This window comes from Papio anubis, chromosome 5 (assembly GCF_008728515.1).
Source record: "Papio anubis isolate 15944 chromosome 5, Panubis1.0, whole genome shotgun sequence".
Taxonomy (NCBI): Eukaryota; Metazoa; Chordata; class Mammalia; order Primates; family Cercopithecidae; genus Papio; species Papio anubis.
Genome location: NC_044980.1, coordinates 88,805,755 through 88,831,837, shown reverse-complemented (window position 1 = coordinate 88,831,837; position 26,083 = coordinate 88,805,755). Strand labels below are relative to the sequence as shown.

The 26,083-nt window shown below is 37.7% G+C and overlaps 1 protein-coding gene and 2 long non-coding RNA genes across 3 annotated transcripts in view; 2 read left to right on the top strand and 1 right to left on the bottom strand.

The window, feature by feature from the left end:
* The window catches only part of ELL2 (elongation factor for RNA polymerase II 2), a 77,056-nt gene that overhangs the window by 26,988 nt on the left and 23,985 nt on the right, over positions 1-26,083 (top strand). Inside the window, exons 3-4 of the mRNA XM_003899938.4 lie at positions 15,394-15,515; positions 20,942-21,105. Of these exons, the coding sequence (XP_003899987.2) occupies positions 15,394-15,515; positions 20,942-21,105 (286 nt within the window). The remainder of the gene's footprint in view (positions 1-15,393; positions 15,516-20,941; positions 21,106-26,083) is intronic.
* On the top strand, positions 1,291-3,968 carry LOC110743501. The gene is made up of 2 exons (XR_002522652.2): positions 1,291-1,605; positions 2,167-3,968. It is a non-coding gene; the product is annotated as an uncharacterized LOC110743501 (long non-coding RNA).
* LOC108586357 lies at positions 17,505-18,673 on the bottom strand. Its single transcript, XR_001903570.3, has 2 exons — positions 18,464-18,673; positions 17,505-17,545 (listed from the first exon to the last, which is right to left on the bottom strand). It is a non-coding gene; the product is annotated as an uncharacterized LOC108586357 (long non-coding RNA).

Here is a 26,083-nt window from a genome sequence, read left to right as displayed (position 1 = left end):
CAGAACATGTTTCAATAGATGCCAAAAAGGCATTTTGAATCTGTATTTCCTAATTATTGGAGAAACATAAAAGAAATTTTTGGAGATGCCGAGTTCAAATATGACAAGACTCTAAGGAGAAAAACTGGATATTAAAGGTTTTAAAAAACAAGTTGACAAGGAGAACAGAGAAGGCAGGTCTTGTTATCTAGAGCTAGACACCAGCTAATATCTTGCTAGTCAACTACTTGATAGAGTTGCTTTGTCATCTATCAGTGGAGAAAGAAAGTTTTCTCCGTCTGTGATCTCTCTCCCCAGTGGAAAGAAGGTACAGGCAGAGTTGCTGGTGTTATCAAGGGTGTGGGAGTAGAGGCTACTTTCCTTTCTGAGTTAGCATTTGATGTTTTGGAGCAGCGGCATTGTAAAGTGTCGTAGGAAAAAGTCCAATCTAGAAAGGACAGATCAGGGAAATGAAAAGCAGCAGTTGGTTGAATTTTAAAAGATGAGGTTCTTAGGGGGCTTAGGGTAATAAAACTCAGAATGCAATATGCAAGTGATTAAAGAACAAAATTGAGCCCACATCAGGAGAGGGTTGGTACCTAAGCAGCCATAGGAAAAGGGCAGTTCTTTATAATACATGAAAAGCCTGGGGTTTAATAACCACTTAGTATGGTATGTTATGGATATCTTATTTTAGAGTGAGAATATAAGGCATAGCCATATTTATGAAGGTAGTAATACTCTACTAATCAATACTTAGAAGTTTTTGTTATGACTAATCTGAATGCTTTTTAGTTTTTCCTTAATCTAGTCATGTTGGTAATTTATAAGTCAGTTTTCAGATTAGGAAGGAAGGTATTTAAGGGTGTTCCATTTCCACTGAATAGTAAGATGATGCTTACTTACATTTCCACAGCTGTTTGAAAGCTCTGTATTTGGCTATAACGAAAAACTTTGTTAGGAATGCTTGATGTTTTGTGTTTTGTTTCTAAAGGAAGACAGTGTTTTGTTCCTTCTTTAGAAAACTTGAAGAATAGCATAATGAGTCAGGATTAATTTGGGATAAAGTCTTTTACTTCATAATTTCTGATTCTGTAAAAAAAATCTCTAACCTCTTTCAATAATATTTAAGGTAATTGAGTCAAAGGGTAAGTATCAATGATAACCTAAAAACTAGTTATTATTTTTATGCAGCCTTTATTGTTTTTCTGATTGAAAAACAAAGTGAATAAACATTTTTTAAAGTGTATAAAATACACATAAGAATAAAGATGAATAATAAAAGGTTCCTAAAAGTGAAAAATGGTTTTATTCAATTTCATTCTAGTCTTTTCTTCTTGCTGACATACATTTTAAAAATTGCAGTCTCAGTGTGTTTCTTGCTTTTTATATTCCTTTTTTCATTTAGCATTATCATGAGCATTTTCCTATGTTATTAAATAGTACAAGTTACTTTTAAATAGCTACCTAACATTTCATTTTATGGATGCACTATCATTTAGCCATTCTCCTATTACATGTATGGTTTCTGTATAACAATAATGGTATGATTAAAATCCATGTGCATAAATTATTATTGCTATCTTTATTTCCTCAGGATAGATTCCTAGATATGGCGTTTATTAGGTGAGAATACTTTGAAAGTTTTCAATAACTGTCACCAAATCATTTATCCCATCCGAATCCCCCACCCCAGAAAGCTACTGCTGTCTTATATTCCCACAGCTGTTCAAAAGTGCCAGTCACGAGGGGTTTTCCCCAGCCAATATTGCATACATGTTTTTTGAATTTCAAAATTAATCATTTGATAATGTTTAAAAACTGTTTGACAGTGTGATTTGTTTGATTATAATCTGACATGAGTAAAATATTGCAATTGTTTTAAGATAGTGTGAAGTAACATCCAGTGCCTTGCCGTCTCCATCTGGTATTGCTAGAAGGAGTGGTTTTGAGTTTTTCATTCCTTTATATTATTCATGTTTTCTCCCAATATGGTGGGGAGAGTTTTTATTTTAGTAGTTCATGAATTCCCTTTGACAAAATTACTCTATTTCTCTAACTTTTAAAAATAATTATACTACTTATATAACTTTTTACATACTGTATTTTGCTATTTTGACATTTTTGTTTACCATTGTTTGTGGCCGTAATTATTTAGCGCTTTTGAATTTCTACCTTCACCTTTAGATGCCTATCTTCTTTAAAAGAACATTGCAAACATCTCACAAAGCCTAGCGGTATGGATCTCTTTTTTTCATGGAGCAATGCTGTGAGTTATTGGCCAGGAGATAAAATGTTTTACTACTTTATATAATTTCATTATTTTAGAGGGACTCTGTGGTGTGTGGTTCTACCTCCTAGCAGAATTAAATTACTATCTAAAAGATAAACAAAAGTTTTGTAATATTAGTTATTCAAATATAGTACTTGCCTTAATTACCCATACGTAAACCTTTGCCCTTTCTTTGCCAAAGTGTCTCTTTCTCTATGTGAAGGCATAGGTTTGATGACTTTGCCAATAGCCTAACCATCCTTAGAAATCTTTACGGTCCTGTATTTCTTACAATTACAAATCAGTCTATGTAAGAAACTTGACAGGCCCTCTTATTTACATCAGACATGCCAATCTCTTAGAAATCAGAACTGTAGTCTCTAATTTAGCTCTTGATGTGTTGTGCATATCAATAGCTTTATACATGTGAAATTAGAAATAGTTTTATTTTCTTTATAGGCTTGAAGAAAATTAACAAACAAATTTGACTTATGAAAACTGAATAGAAATAAATTTTATGGAGTAAACCAGACTCTGCCTCAGGGATGCATTTTCAGAGTAGATGTTCAGAGAGAGATTTATAAAAATTAAAATACTACACGTTTGGTTCATTTTTAGAGCTACTCATAGCTTGATACAAAAAAACACCCCCACAAACTTTAAAATACTGTTTGTATTTATGAAGATTGAATGCTTTCGAGTCATAAAGTTGTGATTCCCATGAGAACCCTTAATTCTATTTTCTTTGTTTCTTTGTTGTGCGGTAGCTAGTATCTGAGACTCTGGGAATCTGAAGGCAGCATTTTTTTTTTTTTTAATGGGTAGGGCACTTGGGAAGCAGTGCTTGCTACCCTTCTAGAGGAGCAGCAGACATCTGTAATTTTTCAGCCTTCCATGGACACCTGTTTTAGCTGATTCATTCTCGTACCTTATCTTTCTGTATTTTGAGTTTGAAACAGTTGGAAATATTGCTAGTTGTTTTCATTATTTGTTTATTTTTCCAGATAGTTTACTTGGCTTCCATTTACACTAACACTTAAGCTTTGACCCAGAAGACTTGTAGCCCCTTATTTTTCTCTAAATTATGAAGATTCAGAATGAGTATAGTCAACTTTTGATTATCCAAAGAGCTTGTTAACAGAAATTACTTTAAAAATCAAACACTTCATTATAGTAAGGAAGGCACGTGTGTGTTAGAATCAAACAGGTCAGAATTGGAGTGGGAACTCCCCAATATTGTCTTTGTATTATCAAAGCAAACATTTTTTGGCACTTAACTGTGTACCGGACCTTGTGCCAGACACCTTAGATGGGTTATCTCTAAACTTCACATCAGTCATATGAATTGGGTGATACCATTATCTACATTTTACAAGTATGGAAACTGGGGATTACTGAGGTTATTTGCCCAAGGTAACACAGATGGTAGATTCTGCAGCCAGAGTTGGAAACCAGGTAGTTTGCTCCACAGCCAATGATCTAGCATCCTAGATGTGGTCCATTAGGGCTCTCTCTTTTCATCTGTTTGTAAAAGAGAGGTTTTCACTTTCTTCTCAAATCATGGCGAGAGAAACAACTTGGAACTGGAAGTGCAAAGGGAAAATTCTAAAGAAAGCATTTTAAAAAGAAGAAGGAACAAGACAGCGGGATACCATTTCCTATCTCTGGTATTCTCCAAATAGTTGGCACCAATTCTCATTTAAAAAAAAAAAAAAAAGGCACAAAATGGTGCATATTTTTACACACACACTTTTGTAATGTTCATTTAAGATGTGACTACAATTTAATTAATTAAAATGATATACCCTAAATATTGTCTGTCTTGTTGCTGTTTCTCCTTCTTTAGCATAGACTGTGGTCTTGTGCCTTTGGTCCCCAGGGAGGACTTACCACAGTGATCTTACCACAGTGGCTGCCTCAGCAATTCCAGTCTCTCATCATTCTTTCCTTAACCAGAGCATTTCTGAGTCTGTTTGTAATACATGTTGGGTTTCCCCATAAGATTTATTTTGAAAAAAGCATTCTGTAACTTTACCCAAGAAAAGGCTCAAAAACAATTGATATTGAAAGCAGAGAATTAAGAACTAAATATACTTCTAAATCTTTATGGAAATATTCTGCAGGCTTAACTATTGTTTATCTTATTGGACTTACAAGTTTTCTTGGTGACATTGATTAGTTTGGGGTGAAACCATGTATTTTACAAAATCTAGGTCTTGGGCTTTTTGAGACTTCTGTTAACCTTGAGGACTTGCAGGTGTCAGATACCAGTCTCTCCCTAGATTTACACAACTGCTGCTGACTGCAGGCACGAATTCTAAGCCCACTTACGCTTGCCAGCAGTTCTTCCTGGCATAATGCAAAAGAACGTTGCTCAAGGCTCCAGGGTACAAGAAGAGGAGATTGGCAATGAATTGGAAGTTGCCGTTCATATTTAAGATTTTTTTTCCTTGTAGAATTCAGGTTTGGGCTTTGTTTCTGAGAAACCATTTTTTAAAACAAAATTCTGCTTCCTACTTGACAAGAAGAATTACTAAACTTAGAATTATTTAGTATGGTTAAATTCTAAATTCTTTAAAATACAAAATGGTTTTAAAGAGGTTGGGTCATACTTTCAAATGGAATTTCATGAAGCCAGAGTATTCGGTGAGTGTTTTAATAAAAACAAAGATACTTTTTAAAAACAAAAATGTATAATATGAACTTCAGTCCCACAAACCCAGGAAGCCACTTGGCCTAGGTTTTGGGGCTAAACATAGCACAAGAGAGGTTAGGAACTTTCTCATCCTAACATTTGTACCACACAGCAGGCAGCTGTATGAGTTTTTTGGGTTTTTTTCCCCCCCTTCCTTTCATCTGGTTATTTATTTTTGCCTTCTCTGGGGAACCCTGGTTCTCAACAGATTCTTAAGTCATCTATTTCAAATACAGTTGTAATTTTTTAGTATCCCTGACATAAGTCACCTTCTGAGTGAATTTAATCTAAGTTCCTTCAGATAAATCTAACAAATATTTATTAGGTATCTACTCTACTGTGTTTCAAATATAAGTGGGTAAGACCAGCTGGGCGTGGTAGCTCACACCTGTGATCCCAGCACTTTGGAAGGCTGAGGCGGGCAGATCATGAGGTCAGGAGTTTGAGACAAGCCTGACCAACATGGTGAAACCCTGTCTCTACTAAAAATGCAAAAATTAGCTGGGCATAGTGGTACACACCTGTAATCCCAGCTACTCAGGAGGCTGAGGCAGGAAAATCGCTTGAAGCCGGGAGGCGGAGGTTGCAGTGAGCCAAGATCGCGCCCCTGCACTCCAGCCTGGGCGACAGAGCAAGACTCTGTCTCAAAAGAAAAAAAAAGTGAATAAGACCATGGTCCTTGCCTCCAAAGAACTCATAGTCTGGTGGGAGAGAAAGGCAAATAAATGCGTACTTAGCATACAGTGTAGTGAAGGCAGCAATAGCGACGAATACCTGGAGGTGACGGGACCATCGAGACTCAGAAAGGGGGCTTCTAAACGCACCTCAAAGGCTCCCTAAGGGAAGGACTGCTAAGCTGAATCTCACAGATAAGTTAGCATGAGCTAAGGCAAGAAGTGGGGACACAGAGTAGCGTGTTCCGGCACCCAGCAAACACGGTATTGCTGGAACATGAAATACAAGGTGGAGATGAGGCCCAGTTAAACTGGTTTAGTAGTAAGAGTGCTGACAAGGAAACTCATATATACTATTAAGAAGCTTTACATCTACTACTGGTAAGTAGTAGGAAGTCATGAAGAAATAAATGACCCTTGAGACTGACAGGGTCATATTGACATTTTATAAGAATAGTTGTTGATAAAAACTGAATGATTAGAGGATGGCAGCTGAATGATTAGATGATGGGATTGAAAACAGTTCAAAAGTAGAGGCCAAAAGCCAAGTTGTCCAAGCAAAAGGTAATACTGAGCCAAAGCAGAGGAAAGAATATACATTTAAGAAATATTTCAGAAGGAAAAAGCAGTAAGTCTTACGATTATGTGCATGTTGAGGGGTGTGGAGTAGTGTGAGAGAGAGGAGTCAAATTTCACTCATCAGGGTGCCAGTAATCTCAGCACTAAATGAATGATGGCTTATTAACTGGGCAATGTGGGAGGTGGAAAGATTCAGGAACGAGATGATAATTTAGTTCATATCAGCTTTGTATATTTAAATTTTGGAAGGGACTGGTTAATAAAACAAAAATGAAATGCAGCTTTATGATAAGTTGCTGAACCCAGTGGGAGGTTTTAGTTTTTGCCACCAAAGAAGAACTTGTGGCTTAGCCCAGCCATGACTGCATTTTGAAGAAACTATTTAGATTTTCTCGATGGCTGTCTCACTTCTCTTCCAAAACCACTTTGCACTTGGTTCAACTTTGCATTCATTTCTAAACAAAGTTTCTGTTCTCTCATGCTCCATAGTCTGTATACCTTTTCCCTGATGCAGTATCTCTAGTATCTGGTATTTCCATCTTTCCCCTGCAATAACTGTCATCACCCCTTTTTTCCTGGAAATACCCAACTACCAAACAACACACACTCAGACACCTGGTTTCTTCTAAATACTTTTTAACCATGAAGCTACAAAAATGAATCATAACAAAACTCCCTTTGAAGCCCCTTTTTAGCTGGCGAAACCAACATTGGTCAGTTGTACAGTATTTAAAAATGAGAAGTACACTTAACCAGTTAATGGATTCATTTACATTAAGGTGCTCATTATCACATTCAAAGTAAAAAATATACGTGTGTGTGTGTGTGTATGTCTATATGTGTATACACACACACATACACATACTGAAACAATTCCTTTCTTCCAGGCAAAATACCCTGGGGTCATCCTTGATTTCTCCCCTTCATTTCTTATATTTAATATGTCTAGGAATCCTGCTGCCTATACCTGCAAAATACATCCCAAATCCATCCATTTCTCCCTGTCCTGGTCCTAAGCATCACTATCTCGTTCCTGGACCTTTATGCTTATGTGCCACAATGGCGGGAATCTTTATCGGTTTTATTCACTACTATGTCATAGAAACCGAAACAGCGCCTAGCACAGTAGTACTCAGTTAATATGTGTGGAATAAGTGAATTAAGTGAAAGAATCAATTAATCCATGTCATCTTACCAGACACACTATTGGAAGGCTAGTTTCACATTAATAGAGAAGCCATATTAAGAAAGCCGAAAGTAGTTTTTTGTAATTTCAGTTATATAGCAACTGGGTGTATTGGGTGTATTTGATTTTTAAAAATTACTACTTTACTTCCATCGTTGTTATTGTGTATTTGTAATTAAAATTGGTTTTGAAATGTTGCCATCGATGATATTTTCTCCAAAATGGTCATAAATTTAAAAGAATACATTAGGGATGAGAATGCAGTTCTCAGGAATTATTTTTATATAAAGACTATATACTACAGAAATAACAGAAATAGGAAACCTCAGTATTAGGCTACTCTACTGTTTAATCCAGAACTAGAAATTTTAATATTGGATCCAGGGGAACTATGTGAAAAATAACAGGGAAAGCATTTCACTTTACTTTTTCCTTGCTTAATATACATCTTGCTAAAGAGGAACAATGGAAGGAAATAAATTGACTTATTTTTCCCTGAATTATTTACATTAATTGCTATATGACCTGAATTTTGGGGATAACTGCCAATATTTCTCTTTGTGCTAGAAAAATTTGGCATTTTGCACTATTCTCCTCAGTAAAATAGCTATCATATGGAAATTTCAGATGGCTCTAATATGTGTTGGCTCCTCTCTACCCCCTGCCCTTCCCTGTCAGTAGGAATGTTTAGCTCTTACTGATTTCTGTAATAAACTTTTTCTATTGCCAGTGAAGGCTACCCTCCCCTCCCTACTCCTCCACCCTCCAGCATTGGTTTGCACATCTGGGCTGATCTGAGAGGCTTTTTTTTTTCCCCCCCTCAACCCATAATGTTTGGGCCTAAAGTCATAACTGCAGGTCTAGTTTTAAAAATAGCACATGTGGCTTTCAGGTTGAAGTTTCTATTTTCTGTTCTGATTCTAGATTATTCTGTCCCTAAACTGTGGAACCTGAATAGTGCATGCAAATGTATTTCTGTAGCTTAAAGTATATTTCTAGATTTTAAGGAAATCACAGAATCAAGAGTCTAGAAATAATTTGAGAACAACGGAGAATTCTAATGTTTAAATGTTTGCAGTGAGTTTATATCTAAGCTAATATATGCAGTCTATATATAGTCAAATAATAGATGTTAGATAAAATTAAGAGATGGACTGGCCTCCTGGGATGCTGGAGGGGAGGTGGTGGGTTCTGAGGCCATACAAATTGGGAAACTATTCAGTATGGAAGGACCCACAGCAAAGAAAGGTATTTTGTTTAACTTGGCATTTCCTAAATTTATTTGAGGAAAGAACCCCCCTTTCACATAAGGAAACTTTTCAGCATGCTTTGGAAATGCTGGTGGAAAGAAAGCAAACACTTCAGTTCTAGGCCTGGCTCAGACATTAATCTACCTTTTCATTTAACAAATATGCATCGAGTGACTAGTTTGTGCCACACACCACTTGAGGTGCTGACAATATATTCAGGGAACACAACAGACAAAAACCTCTGTCCTTACAGAGCTTACATTCTAGTGGAGGGAGAAAGACTATAAACATAATATGTTAATATTACAAGGTAATTAGACAGCCATGGAGCAGGGTAAGGGGATTTGGAGTACAGGGATTGTCAGTTTAAATATGGCTCTAACTTGAACAAACCACTAAGCCTTATTGTCCCTAATCTATAAAAAAGAAATTATAGATGATCTTGGCCTGCTAGGCTATATGAGTCTACTTTAACACCAGGAATTGTCATATCAAACCATGGTACTGCTGGTTCATGAGTATTTCATTGAGTGTTTACAATCACCTTATCAGAAAAGGTGTCTGTCAAAGAAGAGTTCTGTAAGTTTGAATGATTTGTAATTCCACAGAAGAACAAAACACTTAAATAAATGAAGAAAACCCTTGCTGGTTCTATTTTTAATCTAATGTATACCTCAATCCAATACTGAGTAGAAAGTATTTGACTCAAGAACAGGAAACCTGCAGTAAAGGTACCAACAGCTTTTCAGCAGATGTTAGCATTCACATATGAGAAAGTTGCAGCAGTGCGCACATTGTGCTTCTGCCCTAGATCCTTATGTAAATAGGACGTCCGTGACTTGATGTTGAAATGACCTTTCAGACAGTATTCTATTGCCACATGCCTGAGCTTGTATCCCAGAGTAATTAGACGTTTTGACTTACACATCTTGGTATACAGTGTTTATGCTAATTATAAATGTCTGAAAGTTTCCTGAAACTTTTTCTTTGTAGCTTTTTATCGAAGACAGACAGGAGGTCGGGAGGAGGGTTGTGGATTGTGGTCCTAAGCCTTTGATTTTCAGTCTCTCATTTTTGGAATGAAAATTAAAATCTGCTTTTCCAGTTGCCAAGACATGGTGGTATATTTTTATATTCTTCATCTTGAACAAGAAACTGTGTGGAATCACAGCCTTTTAATACTTTTTAAATAATATTTTATTCTTAAGGCATTTAGCTAAAAATTCAAGATCGTGAGTCCCTAAATAAAATGTTATTCCCAACTGACCTGTAGGAAAAGCTTAAAATACTAAAATTAAAATGGAGAAGTTTCTATCTCACAAAGGAACGGTCTTCCAATATTGTTTCAAAATCAGACCTCAAAACTTATTTCCTGCGGTGGTTACCTCAGTCCTCAAAAGCTGACCCTAGGTCTACCGTAGCAGTCAGTATATTTTCACTTCCTCCTCCTCGTATTTCATGAACCTGAAGGCTAGTATTTTTAAAAAATGTTTTATAAACATTTTGGAAAAAAGAACTGTCTAGATACACTGTGGCATAGGCTCCTACATATCAGAGGGGACTGATGCATATCCACAGGGGTTCCTCTGAAACTGTGTCTGAGTGGCTCTAGATTAGACAAGGTCTCAGACCCACCCTAGCTCTGGCCTTCAACAGTCCCACAGATTCTGGTCTGCTCTGAAGTTGCCATAGTTTAGTTCTAAAGCTTCCCTCTCACCAACCTGCTCTAATTGTCATATATTACCTGCTCTTTCCAATAAGTCTCCTGCTTTCCTGTCCATTGCCCAAATTGTTACACAGCCTTACCAGCCATAAACATAAGTGCTACCTTATATACCCATTTCATTCTTAAGATACAATTAACTTAAGAATGAAATGGATATTGATACAATTAACTTTGTATCTAATTAATACATCTTCAAAAAATTAGGTGCACTAAGTCTACAAACCGTTTTGAAATTTTAAGGATGTAAAATTTGCCTGAAAACATCTTGCTCTTGAAAAGCTTCAGATTAGCCCAGACCATACCATCTGCATTGATGCTGCTCTGAAACTACCAAGAAAAGGCAATGTAGAACTCTGATTGGCCTGGGCTCCATGTCCCTTTATTCCCTAACCTCTAAGCTCCACTTCAGCTCCACAGCTGGAAAGAAACTCATGACATGCATCAAGAGTCACCCTTTGGTCCCAAAGTGAACACTATTTGCCCTGATGCCTGCCCCTGCCCTGTCTGCATACTGCTCAAATATATTCATAGTGTTACACATGGGTACGAGAGACTATTGAGAAGTTCCGCTATCAGAGGCGAGGACAGAGGTGGTTTGTTACTGATCTTTAGCAGTCTGAGAATCTTAATTGTGTGTGGCATATGGTAAGAACAAGGAAAAATGGTAGGGATTGAAAGCACTCTGCGGATAAATTACTCTGTATTTTTTTAAGCTGAAAACTACGCTACTTTTTTCTACTTGTTATTGCCAGAGGCTTTTAGAACTTAATAGGGGAACAGAATTCTCAGAGAGTGTCATTCTACCAAGATTCACTTTCATTATCTTCAAATCATCTTTTCTTATTTTGAGTTTGTTCATAATGTTACATTTTTAAGACCTTCTTTAAAAAAAAATAACCAGAGTAGGTGTTACAATAAAAGTATTTTTAAATAATGCCCATTAAGCCGTTTGTTTATTTGCTGGCTTCGTGGTACTTAGAAGAATGTGCAGAAGTTTATTTGCAGTTAATCTTCACATTCTTTCTATAGCTAAATATTCTTTAAATATGGCCCATGTGTGCTGCTTATCTTTGCTTTTCAGTTCCTCCTGATTGGAAATTATAAAACTAGAATAAGTATTTCAAATAAGTTAAAATAGATCCTTTCATTTGAAATAAAATGGGTATTTATTTTAGGGTACCCTAAATAAATATATTTAGGGTAAATATATTTATTTAAATATGTATTTGGGATAAATATATTTATATATTTCTTTATATATGCCATTTCTCTCCACTTATTCATTGATTTTCAGAAACCAGTGAAGTCAGAATTCTGACTTCTTTTTTTTCACTTTATTTTTATTTTTATAGAGATAGGGTCTCACTATGTTGCCTGGGCTGGTCTCAAACTCCCAGGTTCAAGTGATCCTCCCACCTCAGCCTCCCAAAGTGCTGGGATAACAGGTAAGTCACCACACCCAGCCTGTGACTTCTTTTCTAAGGGGATGACCTATTTCTGTTTATAATCCAAAATTTCTCAGCCTTGGCCATATTGATATTTTGTACTGCGTAATTGGAGGGAATGTCCTGTGCAGTGCAGGGTGTTTGGCAGTATCTCTGGCCTCCCACTACATGCCTGTAGCACCCTCCCAGACCAGATGTCCTCTGGGGGACAAAATTGCCCCTTGTTAAGAACCACTGTTCTAATATCTATGTGTAACACAAGTTTCAAAACACTTTGGTGAGTACATAGCATGAATTATGATTTTTTAAAAACTTTGTTTCTTTTTAAGCTGATTCTATTCTGGTCATGATCATATTTTTTAAATCTGTAGCTTTTTTCCTACTGAAGAGACTTTTAAAAAACAAGAATATGAAAGTCTTCTGTGTCTACCATCAGGCCAGACTATAATGGTTTAAGAGAAAAAAATGCATAGAAAGATAATTATTTTACCTTAAAAAGCATAAATGTTACTTAAGAAGTTAAGATCAGATGGTTTGGAGGATGAGACAGGAAAAAGCTACATTTAAGTAACCCAAAGGTTTGTTAAGAGCTTTCTGTAACACTCTGTTTAGTGGACATTTGAACTAAAGGACTCCAGCCATTAAGTTAAAAGTTTTCACTAAAAGAACACTGCCCATTTGCAGAATTTGAGTACAGACTCTAATCACTCTTGAAAAATAGGGCGAAAAAAACTGTACAATTCAACCTTTTAAAAATGCAATTTAGTCCGGTCGCAGTGGCTTATGCCTGTAATCCCAGCACTTTGGGAGGCCGAGGCGGGCGGATCACGAGGTCAGGAGATCGAGACCATCCTGGCTAACACAGTGAAACCCTGTCTCTACTAAAAATACAAAAAATTAGCCGGGCGTGGTGCCGGCGCCTGTAATCCCAGCTGCTTGGGAGGCTGAGGCAGGAGAATGGTGTGAACCCGGGAGGCGGAGCTTGCAGTGAGCCGAGATGGTGCCACTGCACTCCAGCCTGGGCAATAGAGAGAGATTATGTCTCAAAAAAAAAAAAAAAATGCAATTTAGAGTCTCTCAGATGGGATGGTCTTCCGTTCTCTGATAGGTATGGAAGTACTACTATATTCCCAGACCTGAGCTATGCAGTAGAGTAAACTTTAGGTCTAAACGGAAGCTGGAGCCTCATAGGAAGATGAAATATCATATGGAGATGAAACCTCTTTATGGTTTTTAAAACCATATGGTTAGAAACCACTTTAAAAATTTCTCCAACCAGGTTATACAGATCTAGATGAAGGGTTAGAGGAAAAGATGGAAGTTAAATGAGTCATGCCTAGGGAGGGGATTTCATTCAGGTGTCCACACCTTTCTTACCTATCTAGGCATATCCCTTCTCTGTCAGCAGAACCCTGCTCTTCCCAGAAAAACAAAAGCAGGCATTAGTGAATACTGTTCTACCAGTATACAGGTAGACTTATGTTCTCTTGTGCCTGACGCAAGCATTCCTTTGGCTCCTGCTTACCTCTACTGCTATAGGATTAAGAAGTTGCCAATATATGTATGCCAACTAGGTGCTGAGTGTGCACACCCAATAAGACAGCCTGATAAGTACCTACCTACAGAGTAAATTAAGACTTGTTCACAAAGTTACAGCACTTTAGAACTGGGGAAGCTTTGGGAATTAAAGAGTAACGTTATTGCCCTCAAAAGATATTTATAAAATAGGTAAAAACACAGAAACTTGTGCCAGGAGTTGGCTCTTATTTAAAATAGGGAGTCAAAGATAGTTTAAATTCATGGATGATGGAGGCTCTATGGAGTATTACCTATCTATAGTATCTTTGGTGAAATTTGACGTTTTAAAGCTCTACACAAGTTGTCTGAATCTCCTTTGAAAAAAACATTTTTCTTTGACTTATTTCTTCTTGTTCATTTATTCCTTCAACAAATATATGTCTACTATGTACCAGATACTACAAATTGTCTCCCTTCTTACCTTTCTTTCTTTTTACCTTTTTTCCAGGGTTGGGAGGAAGGGAGGGCAGGAGTTGGTGGCTGCACTTCTTTCCTGTAGGTCAAAGTTTGGGAGACTTTTAGATTGAGCAAGTCAGAGGTTGCAGGTTGTCTTGCAGGGCAGAGCAAGGGCAGGAATCATATATGCCTGTGCCCATGCCTGTGCACATTCATGAGTGTGTGTGCATACACACTAAGCAGCAAGTTAGCGCTGAGTCTTCAGCTTATAATGGAAAGGACAGATTTTTTGGAGAATGAGGATTATAAAACACTTTTCCCTTCCCTACTTGTCACTAAATTACTAAGACTGTATGTTTGGGAGCTGAAGTCGTATTTCACATTCTTGCCAACTAATCCATTTTTTTTTTTTTTAATATCACCTAACAGCATGCTGACCCAAAGGAGGAAAGGTTTCAGACACTAGGAAGAGTGGAGCAGTTGAAGGACAGAAGATTCCAATTGTACACACCTTTTTTGAGCCCCTACTGTGTATCAGGCAATGTGGCCGATGCAGGACCTCAGTGGTCTTTAACAACTCTGTCCCTTTGCTCCTGGGACTTCCCATCTAGTAGGGAAGCCAGCCCTTGAACAAGAATGTAGAAAATACATCTGCCTGTGGTGAAACCCCGTCTCTACTAAAAATAGAAAAAAATTAGCCGGGCATGGTGGCAGGCATCTGTAATACAAGCTACTCAGGAGGCTGAGGCAGAGAATTGCTTGAACCCAGGAAGCAGAGGTTGCAGTGAATTGCTTGAACCCCAGGAGGCGGAGGTTGCAGTGAGCCAAGATCATGCCACTGCAGTCCAATCTGGGCAACAGAGTGAGACTCTATCTCAAAAATAAATAAATAAATAAAAATTAAAAATTAAAAAACAACAAAAAATAAAATACATCTGCCTCTTCCACAGTGTTGCCTGAGGCTCAGCCTGGGAGTGACCTACAGAATCATCTCTGTAGGCTGCAGACCCTGTTTCTGTAAACATGAGGATGTATAATGGAATCTTAGGGCAGCAGTTTTTACCTGTGAATATAATTATGGCATTAACCTTATGCTGTTACTCTTGTTCAAAAATACTACTCCAAGAAGCAGGAATTAAAATGAAATGTGTTTTTTTCTTAAAGGAGCCAAAGATTCGGATATGGACTCTATCTCAGAGACTGCTTCAATATATATAAGCTATTTAGAAAGGGGGTCATGTAAGCCAGACAAAACTTGTATAGCTCAAAAGAGGAAGAGCTTTTTACAAATTCACTAATAACTCTTTCATAGGAACTGTAACCATTTGCTACTTTGAAATGAAAAGGGTTCCTCTTATAAACTAACAGAAACTATTGAGCAGAAGTGATTACTGACACTTAAAGGTAGAAAATGGAAATAAGAATCTGGTGAGTTATAGGCACGTTTGCCAAATTCCTTGAATTGTTTGGTCATTTAAATGCTGTGAGGATGTATATATCAAAAGGGCTTCGGTCTAAAATATTTTCACTAGAAAAACCAGTAAGTCAGTCTTAAGACTTTTCTATGGCAAATTTATAATTTGAGGCATTTCTCTCTTTTCCTCCCATTTTAGCTTGTCAAAATTCCCAAAAATGATCCCCTCAATGAAGTTCATAACTTTAACTTCTATTTGTCAAATGTGGGCAAAGACAACCCTCAGGGCAGCTTTGACTGCATCCAGCAAACATTCTCCAGGTAGGTACTTTTCAAGGTACACCAAAGGGGAAAAATTTTTTATTTGAGATGGTTTTAGAAAATTAAACAATAAAGTACATAATAGTCGTCCATAAATGTGTATTAAATTGAATTACACAGCTCATTTATTTATCTGAAAAATATTAAGCACCTACTGTATAATAGAAATTTCATTTGTAATGGGGATATAATCACAACACTTCAAAGATTTTTGGTCTAATGGGGCTTTTAAGGTATAGAAGATATTTTTTACCTATGAAAAATGCAGTTTTTAAAAACTAAAGGCAATTTGAGGATTTTTTTAGAAACATTTAATTCATTGAATTTAAGCAAGAATCTTATAGCATATTTGAGGCTCACACTCCAGAGTAAAGAAGTTAAAAATATCCATCTTGCATGCTTCTCTTCCTTCTTCCCTGTTCAAGCCATGTTCTAAGGTAGAAGGTAGATTTTTAAACATCTTTATTCTACAGCTGCATGGAAACTAGAAATTAACCCAGGAAAGCAGTCTCTTCTTCTTAAAAAAAAAAAAAAAAAAGAAAAAAAGGAGGAAGGAAGAGAAGAATGTACACACCCTAGGGTACCATGGAACGCTTATCTACTTAGATCCTCTGTAAACAATAAGCCACTTGTTTCACTCTTCATTGCTTTGGTTGTTTCTGATTAAAAAGGCCCTTGAGCAGAAGGAGTTTGTTCTGCCCCTGGATATAAGACAAGGGAGGTTAGGGTCTCTCTTATTTCCTCATCATGTAAGGCTTTGACATTAGCCCCAAGTATCCTAGGCCAGCATATCTCTGCGATTTATCTGTGCAGTACTTGAAACTGTGGAAGTACTTGCTTAATGTGGAGGAAAAGAAGAAGGAAAGTTATGTTTCCAGCAGGTACAGGAGGCAGAGATACAAAATAAGACACTGACAGAGTTTTACATTTATCCTCCCATTTAAGGTGACTAAGTAACTTTTTGTTAATCTGTCATTTTCCCCAAGTATATATTCAATTTGCTTTCTGAAAATTACCCACCTTCAGACTTAAAGGTTTTGGCATAAATTGCTGTATTCTAGATTATATAGACTTTTCTGTGCTGTCCACTGTGGTGGCCACTGGCCACATTGGCTATTTACATTTCACCTGATAAAAAATTAAAGAAAATTTAAAATGTCATTACACATTCAGACTAACCACATTTTATGGTCTCAGTAGCTACATGTGGCTATCATAGTGGACAGCACAGTTATATAACATTTTCACTCTTGCAAAATGTTCTATTGATCAGCACTATGATAGATTATAGAATCACCAAGTATAAGGGTCCTTAGTGATTATGTGAGTCAATCCCTTCATTTCACAGGTAATTAATCCAGAGTTACATAGCTGGCTAGGCAAAATGAGAACTGAGTTCTTCTAACTCCCACCCCAGTATTGTTTATACACTACATGGTACACTAATTTTTAATTGTGGTGCTTGTCTCTAGATTGTTATTTTATTATAGTGAGCACATTTTGATAACAAATTGAACAGTGTCCACTTAGGAATTTTATTAAGGAGCTTAATTCTCTCTTCAAAACCATTCATATCATCGTAAGTAATATGGCTTTACTGTTATATTATAAATACCCTGTGTGCTTATTTCTACCTTCCTTGTTTGGAAAAGGATTTAAGGTTACTTACAAAACTATATATGATGCAGTAAGAGAATAGAAACACTTATTGTGAGAATATTGGGGCAAATGTATCCCCTCTGTTTAATCCAAGGTGCTTTATAAAATGAGTGATGAGGGTATAAATTGAAGTCTGCCACTAGGAAAACAAAAGCACTGGCTTTTGTTCTTAGGTTTTCACTTCGCAGCCTGGCAGGCTGACCTGTCCATAATCTGGCTCCACCTTTTCCATTCAATTTGATTTCCATTTTCCTTATGGATCTTTTCTCTGTGACCACAGCACATGCTCTTCAAGGTCAGAGGCTTTCTTACGCCCTTTTTCTAGTTTTACACTGCTGACTGAGCTCAAAATACATGCTTATTGACTCAACCTGGAGATAAAAGGGTAAAAACAGATGCTCAGTAAATAAATGTTCAACAAATACAAATTAGTCTTCTTATCTACATTTTTAAACTTCCTTGATTCTCATTTTTCTCGTATGTAAAATGAAATCAATTTCACAGTCAAAATTGCCTTTCAAAAATTCCTTAAATCTACCCATTTTCAGGCTTAGTGAAAAATATGTAGTCTGGGACCTATAGTGTATAATAATTCACACTTAAGCGAAGGAAACGGTGAGCTAGGCTAGAGAAAGACTAGGGGAACATTTATATACATTTGTCTAAAACATTTAAACTTTCAGGGTAACTCGGTTCAGAAGGGATGAGTGAATAATTCTAGAGAGTACCTTCTTGCCTACAGGGTTTAGCTCCATTTGTTTTGCATAAAGATCTGTTTTCTGACTTTGCATGAGTGGCAGTATCTTCAGCTTATTCTCACTATGTAAATTACTTAGTAAATAATAGGAAGAGATGTTGAAATACAAACTTTCTGCCACCAGACCTTCACTCTATTGCAGTCATTTTCTCCCACTCTCCCTGCTCTCTCCCACTTCCTCTGAGGATGACCTTCTCCTCTCTCAGCATTCCTCTCTCAGTGGTTTTTTCCCCCTCTTTGGCATGCAAACATGCTCAAATCTATCTTATTAAAAAAGAAAATAAAAAACAAAAACAACCTCTCTTACATTCACTTCTTAACCCAGTCTGGCTTCAGTGCCCACCATTCCACTGAAACTGCTTCCCCAAGGGAGCTGTGACCTCCCTGCCCCCAAAATCCAGTGGATGCGTTATTGGTTCCTTATTATTCTGGACTTGATGCCAGTGTTGCACACTGTTGACCACTCTCTCCTGCTTAAAGCGTCTGTTCCAGTGGCTTACATTACATAGTACTCTTCTAGTTTCCTTCCTACCTCTATAGCTGTGACTTTTCAGTCTCATGTGGTCTTCTTTTCTTCGTTTTGCTTAAAACTAGTGTTCTTCACAGTTGCTTCCCTCCTGAGACCCCTTCTCTCCTCATTCCTTCAAAGTCTCCATCTCCAACACTGAACTTAATTTCTTTGTCCCAGGCCTATCTCCCAACCTGTCCATCATCTTGTGTTCAGTGTTTCAGTACATAGCAGCTTCCATATACTTAGTAACCTGGGCATGATCTTTAACTTTTTTCCCCCACCTGTCTCTGACCGTGGCTAACTACTGACCAAGTTTTGTCACTTCCACCTCCTCACTTTCTCTAGAAGCTGTGTACTACTATACATTCTCACTGCCGTATTCTGGTTCACACCATCACTTCTTGCCTGTAATTCTTCAGTAGCATCCCAACTAGCCTCTCTGCTTTCCTTCTGGTGTCCCCCTTCCTCTCAATCTATCCTCCATCCAGATTGAGCTTTCTGCAATACAGATGAGTTATGTTCTCTCCCCTGATTTCAGCCTCTCATTATCCTTTGAATAAGGTCCAAAACCTGTAACACATGACCCTCAGAGCCCTTTGTGATGTATTTCTCATTCCCTCTTCAGCCTCAGCTCTAATTGTCCTTCCCAGTGTCCTTTGGACAATTTGAAAACCTTCTTTCTGCTCTTCCTAGGCCTGCACAGATTAGTTGTCCTCCCAGAACATTTTCATTCTTCTTCCCCCTTGCCCAGTCATCTTTCTAGATCACTTCAGGCATCACTTTCTCTGTGAAGTCCAGGTGAGATTACCTTTCTGGGAGTCCTCTGCTCCCTGGAATTTGTCACACTGTGTTGTGATTTCCAGTTTGCCCATCCTTGTCACCCTTGAAGGAGGGACCACAACTGTTAGTTCCTGTCACAGCCTCTATGCCTCACACATTGCTAGGCATGCAGTCCCTGCCCAATGAATATTTATGAGATGAATTAACTGGTTTGTTTTTTTTTTAAATACCATTTGTAAAGACAGTTATTAGCAATTTATAAAGATTTTATCAGCCAGGTGCAGTGGCTCACGCCTGTAATACCAGCACTTTGGTAGACCAAGGCGAATGTTCACGAGGTCAAGAGATCAAGACCATCCTGGCCAACATGGTGAAACCCCATCTCTACTAAAAAAACAAAAATTTGCTGGGCATGGTGGCATGCGCCTGTAGTCCCAGCTACTTGGGAGGCTGAGGCAGGAGAATCACTTAAACCCGGGAGGCAGAGGTTGCAGTGAGCTGAGATTACACCACTGCACTCCAGCCTGGCAACAGAGTGAGACTGTCTCAAAAAAAAAAAAAAAAAAAAATTATCAACCCTTATTTCTTTGTATTATAACACAGTTACTTATAATTAAGTTTGGAAATAGATGATCAGAGCTGTAGTGTCACTTTCATTAGTTTTATATTCCAGTTTGTTTTCAGGCCATAGCAATTTCTTTATAAAATACCAGTTATGACTGTGACTATGATCCCCCTAATATTAGCATGTTATTTTGAAACAGAGCCATCTTCTAGGTCCATGTTAATATTCATGATTATTTCAATAAAAGTTTTTTCTTTTTTTTTTTTTTTTTGAGATGGGGTCTTACTCTGTTGCCCAGGCTGGAGTGCAGTGGCGCCATCTCAGCTCACTGCAACCTTCACCTCCTGGGGTCAAGAGACTCTCCCACTTCAGTCTCCTGAATAGCTGGAACTTCAGGGACACGCTACCATGCCCAGCTAGTTTTTGTAGAGATAAGGTTTCTCCATGTTGCCCAGGCTGGTCTCAAACTCCTGAACTCAAGCAATCCACCTGCCTTGGCCTCCCAAAGTGTTGGGATTACAGGCGTGAGCCACCATGCCCCGACTGAAAAAAAAAATTACTATAAAAATCATTTGCCCTGTGTTTTCTTCAACATTTGCTATAGAGATTTAACAAAGTAAATGCAAATTCTGCAAATTTTTAGGAACTTTTTGGACTAATAATATTAAAGTAAGCTTTAAGGTTTGTCAGTATTTTCGCCTTAAAATACCCTATTTAAAATAAAGACTGTGTGGTGAGTCCATTTCAACTAATCAGTCCAAAGCACGTATATTGTGGCTTTACTAAAAGTAAACTTTTTAACTTTCCTCATATCAGTGTTACATAATTCTTTAAAATAGTTAACAGTATAGAACTACAATGTCCATCGGAACTCTGGTCTCGCTCCAAATACTGATTTTTTTTTCTTTTTCAAAATTTTATGGATTTGGTCTCTGAGAGCTCACTTCGTCCATTATATAAAGAATATGAAAAAAGTGATGTGAAGAGGAGGATCTTAGGTATTTTAAATAACATTTGCATTTAAAAATTAATATTAGTTATTTTAGGATTGCAAACTTATTTGGGCTGCTGATTTTAGAATTATATAATTCTTGTTTGTCTTTATTGTACAAAATGAAGGTCATGTCTAACAAAGCCACTGACTTACTTGACAGCTCTGGAGCCTCCCAGCTCAATTGCCTGGGATTTATACAAGATAAAATTACAGTGTGTGCAACAAACGACTCGTATCAGATGACACGAGAAAGAATGACCCAGGCAGAGGAGGAATCCCGCAACCGAAGCACAAAAGTTATCAAACCCGGTGGACCATATGTAGGTTTGTATAGATACCTTTCTTCCTCTTGCTGATTGATTGGAATAATTCAAGATCACCATAGGTAAATACCAGTAATATTAACTTAATGAAAACACAGAAGCTAGTTTTCAGAACATTTTGGATAACATGGTGAGGAAAACAAAGTTATTTGTACTCTTCAGACTGCCGGTGAATTGAAGAGCATATTTTAAAGTTCTGTGACTTTCCTAAATCCTGAATCTTCTGTTGGCTGCTTACTATTATTTTATAGTACTGGGATCTGTTCACATTACTGCGTGAAGTTGCAATCGTGGTACCGTTGTATTTTCCTTGTCACTAGATGATGTAATTTCAGTGATGGATACTATGGTTCTTGTTTTGCCTTTTTGTAGGGCTATTTTTATGGTAAAATCTGTTAGTAGAATTTATGGGTTGATAATCTCATTGTCGTAGACTTTGCTTACATTTTCAGAGCATCTTTGTACAACAAGGATTTTTCATTACAAAAATATAAAATGTGCTTATAGCAAAGCATTACAACAGAGCATTAGAGTGATATCTCTTTGGTTCCTCAGTTGTGATCCTCATCCTCATCTATCCGTTAATTAAGACCCTATCCAACCCCCATCATTTTTATCATTAGCTCACTCAGGTGTCTATCAAATTGAAGGGAAGTGAGACCAGACTTGCAAGATGAATCTCTCCTTTATGAGCAGTGACCTGAACAAACTTTAAGGAGTCAATTCATGGTGACTATTAACAGTAATAGAATTATCAAGAGTGAGGAGGAGCTCTTTGAGTCCTTGGTCAATTTAATAACACAAGTCACTCTATAGTAAATGATGAAAGGATATTAATTTGGAAACTGAAACGCTCACAAAAAGTCTCTTGAAGAACCAAGTCCCTTAACTAGCATCTTTCCAAGGTTTGGCTTCATTCTACTTCTGTGTTTTCCCATTACTGATCCAGCTACAGTACATTCAGCTTTGAGAAGCTCCTGTAGTGTCTTTAATAAGTACTTCTTTGAAACAAAGCCAGTGCTCCTGGGGCTTGGTGCTTAGCTTAGATACATTTAGTTTGGTTTAACAACAATTCATCCCCTCCCCAGATATCTGTACCCATGGGGCCTAGTTCCCTGCTCAGTAAGTTACTAGCAATGAGACTTTTCACCTTCTCTCTCCTGCTGAGTGAGGTAGCAACTTCCAGCCTCCTTTCTTTCTCCTTCATCCTCAAAAGTAACTTAATTAATTTTCTGGGCTAGTAGACTAAATCTCAAATTGTTTTTTAAAACACACAAGATCTACCACACTTACATTTAAGCACAAACTATGAATGATCTACCCCTGTTGCTTGGAAAATATTGTTTTCCGAGATGGAAACCACCCAGTACCACCATTTTATAAACAGTGAGGCAAATTGTTGTGTTTGACAAAGCAATAGAAGACTGAAACCATCAAAACAATTTTTTCCTTCCCAATATAACTAGCTGAAAAAAACAAAAAACCCTCCCCTTGATTTATTCCAAAGCTTGAAAATCAGTGATGATGACTGCACTTTTCCATTGAATGGTCCTTGGGTGTCATCTGTGTTCATGTGTTTTTGTTTGTTTTCAAAGAGTCAGGTACAGTTTGTTTATAGCTTTACACAACAGACTTCAACACCCAAAATCCCACAGTCCACATACTTCCTAATGTTACTGGGAATTTTAGAACTTGCAAGGTTTCTTTTAGGTACTACAAATAATTTACATACATTTTGGAGGTGACCACAGGAAATTTGAGGTTATCAGAGTTTACATGTGAACCAAATTACACCTCCCCTCTCCTAAGAAGAGCTGGCCTCCCTCTATACACCCTCCTCCGCCCTGCAGAGGCCTGTGGCAATCTCTGCCAATCCGGACACTCTGTAGGCCTTTTCCTCTTTGCTTTGTCCTCAGTGTCCTAGCCACTCACCATCACAGCAGTGTTCTTATGTGATCATAAATCTTGTCATTAACCTCCTCAGCCTTTTATTCTCTAGGTCAAATAACCCCAGCTCCTTTTATCTTTTCTTAGTATAGCCTGTATCCCAACCCTTTAATTATTGTATTGCTCTCCTCTGGACTGCCTCCAATTCTTCACCTCAGAGTTCAAAACTGGCCACACTACTCTTAAAAGTCTGAGCAAGGCTGGGTGCGATGCCTCACACCTGTAATCTCAGCACTTTGGGAAGCTGAAGCGGGCGGATCACGAGGTCAAGAGATCAAGACCATCCTGGCCAACATGGTGAAACCCTGTCTCTACTAAAAATACAAAAATAAATTAACTGGGCATGATGGCGTGCACCTGTAATCTCAGCTAAGTGGGAGGCTGAGGCAGGAGTATCACTTCAATCCAGGAGGCGGAGGTTACAGTGAGCCGAGATCGTGCCCCTGCACTCCAACCTGGCGACAGAGCGAGACTCCGTCTCAAAAAAAAAAAAACAAATGTGGTCATTTCTGAATAAAGGGGAGCAATGGATTCAAGTATCCTGATTGGCTTTTTTGTTGTCTGTCTTGATTTTTTTTACTGTATTTTGTTAGGTCATGTTTTGATCTTTTTCTTTTAACCTTATCCATTGCTAGCCCTTTCCCATGTATTGTTTTCCTTCCAGGCAGCTCAATCTGTATCTTCCTGCCTCTTTCGGTGTCTCAAAACTGTCTGATTCATTCATTTCTTTAAAATAGCAATCACCCTTCAATACTAATAAAACCCAGCACTTATTGAGTGCTTGCTGTGTGCAAGGCACTGGTTAGCACTCACATGTAGTTACTCATTGGAATCTCATAATCACCCTATGAAGAATGTTATGATTCTCTCTGTATTTTACATACCAAATTGTTGGTATCAGCAAATAGCAAATTATATGAGTATGATCTCATTAACAAGTTCTGTGCTTTTCTTAAGACAGTAAGATATACCCCTTTAATTAATCATAGACTATATCACATAAAATGACACCAAAAGTTCACCTATGCCAGCTTAGAGGTACCTGCATGACAAGGTTTCTTTCAACAATGTAGGCCTGGGTAGAAGACCAATGAGAATAATGCTGACCCCACTGTGGTAGTAGCATGATGCCACCTGACAGCTAGACTTAGGGAGGAAGGCCAGTTCAAGGCAGTGAAGACTGTGTTCCTAGGTGTCACCTGGCCTAATCACCCAGGAATATGAGTTTCTGCAACCCTCTTGTGGGCAGAAGAAACCAAAACCTATTTGCCTAGAGAGGAGCAGGAAAGGCTTTAACCTAGAAAACATTATCTTCCAGTAATATTTTTACTTGTAGTCATGACATTTATATCAGTGGTAAACTATGTTGTATTGTTATAATTCCTCTCCTTTGTTAAAAAAAAAAAAAATCACTAATCACCACTGCTTCTAGTTCACCAATATTTTAAGTCTGCTCACTGACTTCTGCCTAAATTCTGAAAGTGTCTTAAATTATGAATTTTTATATGTATTAATACTTATTTAGGTATACAAAATAACCAGTCTAATTTCTAGGATTCTGTTTCCAATTTTTCCAACTTCCAGCCCACCCTCATTATTTTTTTCAATTTCTACCCTTTGTGAACAAACCTCCTTATTTTTGATGACAGACAGACAAATCATTTAACATCCTACTTTTCTCAATATTACAAAAAAAAAAAAAAAGGTGGGTATTTGAACTAGACAAGATCTAAGGTCCTTTATAGTGCTAACATTTTGTGAATGTTCGGTATATATATTTTGGTAGTAAACGTTTTGAAAAAGTAGTCACAAATGCCAAGTGGTGGAGATTTCCCTTGCAATGGATTATGTAGTTAACCATGACAGAGTCATGTCATTGTCATGAGCCTGCAGATGTTTTTAAAGCCTTGGGTCTGTATTGCCAGGGCTTCTGGTCAGGTTCCACAGAATGGAAAAACAACTGCAGAAAGTGGCTGCAGTCCCTTCTCTCTTTGTGATGGACGTTTTAACATCTTCCTTTCAGACTATTTACTCAGAGCCATTAGACTGAGGGGTAAATACTTTTGCCATCTTTATTAAATGAAGAAGCTAGAATTGGACTCCTTGTTATGAAACAACAATTTAGTTGTAGTCCCAGATTACCCAACCCTGCCGGAGCCACTGCTACTATTTATATAAAGAGCCCAGGGAATTGATTAGCATTTGGGTCTGGGAAGAGAATTAGGTTCTCCCATAGGTTTTATTAAAATGGCTTTTTCTGAGATAAATATAAAAAATAAATTCTTTCTTCTTCCCACTTTGAACCTGACATTTTCTTGCTTTACTTTTTCATTTTTTCTTTTAGCATCTCAATTCTGTAAGTACCTTTATCACTGATGTTTTCTTCATCTGTAGCCTGTCTTTCCTTAAACCAGAGGATTCCTTCCTTGTTGAACAGGCACAGAAGAGATAGGGAGGTAGTGAACAAGTGATCTTTGAGTGTCATTCAGTGGTCCAGTATGGCTGAGTTGTTATTTCAAGTATTTGAATGAAATATGAGGTACCCCTAACTAGCTGTCTAAAAGAAAAATGAGGTAAAGGACAAAGTGAGTGTTTTGGGGGTAGGGGATTCATGGGGAGATGACAGTCTAGCAATGGGCCCCAAGTAAGACTCCAGTTCTGTCTTCTCTCGATCAGGCTCTTACTTTCTTGCCAAACATCATACTTACATCCCTTTTAAGGGCAAAGTTAGCCTCCCTGATTTGTTTTCTCCATACCTGCTTTGGGGAAGCATGGGCATAAACCCAGTAGACCTTGGAGACCTCCTGAGACAAGGATCAGAGGTGAATCAGAGGTACAGAGGAGGTAGGACACCTGAAAAAGTACTGTTACTTTTTTCTCTTTTTATTTTTATTTGCCTTGCCACTTGAATTCATCCTAAATGACCAGTCCTAGTGTGTGTAGCTTAGCTAACAAACAAAAAAAATTCTCTGCCCATCCCCCTTCCCAGACAGAAAGAAGGGCTTCTCAGTTAGCTTGGTTTGGAGAAGAGT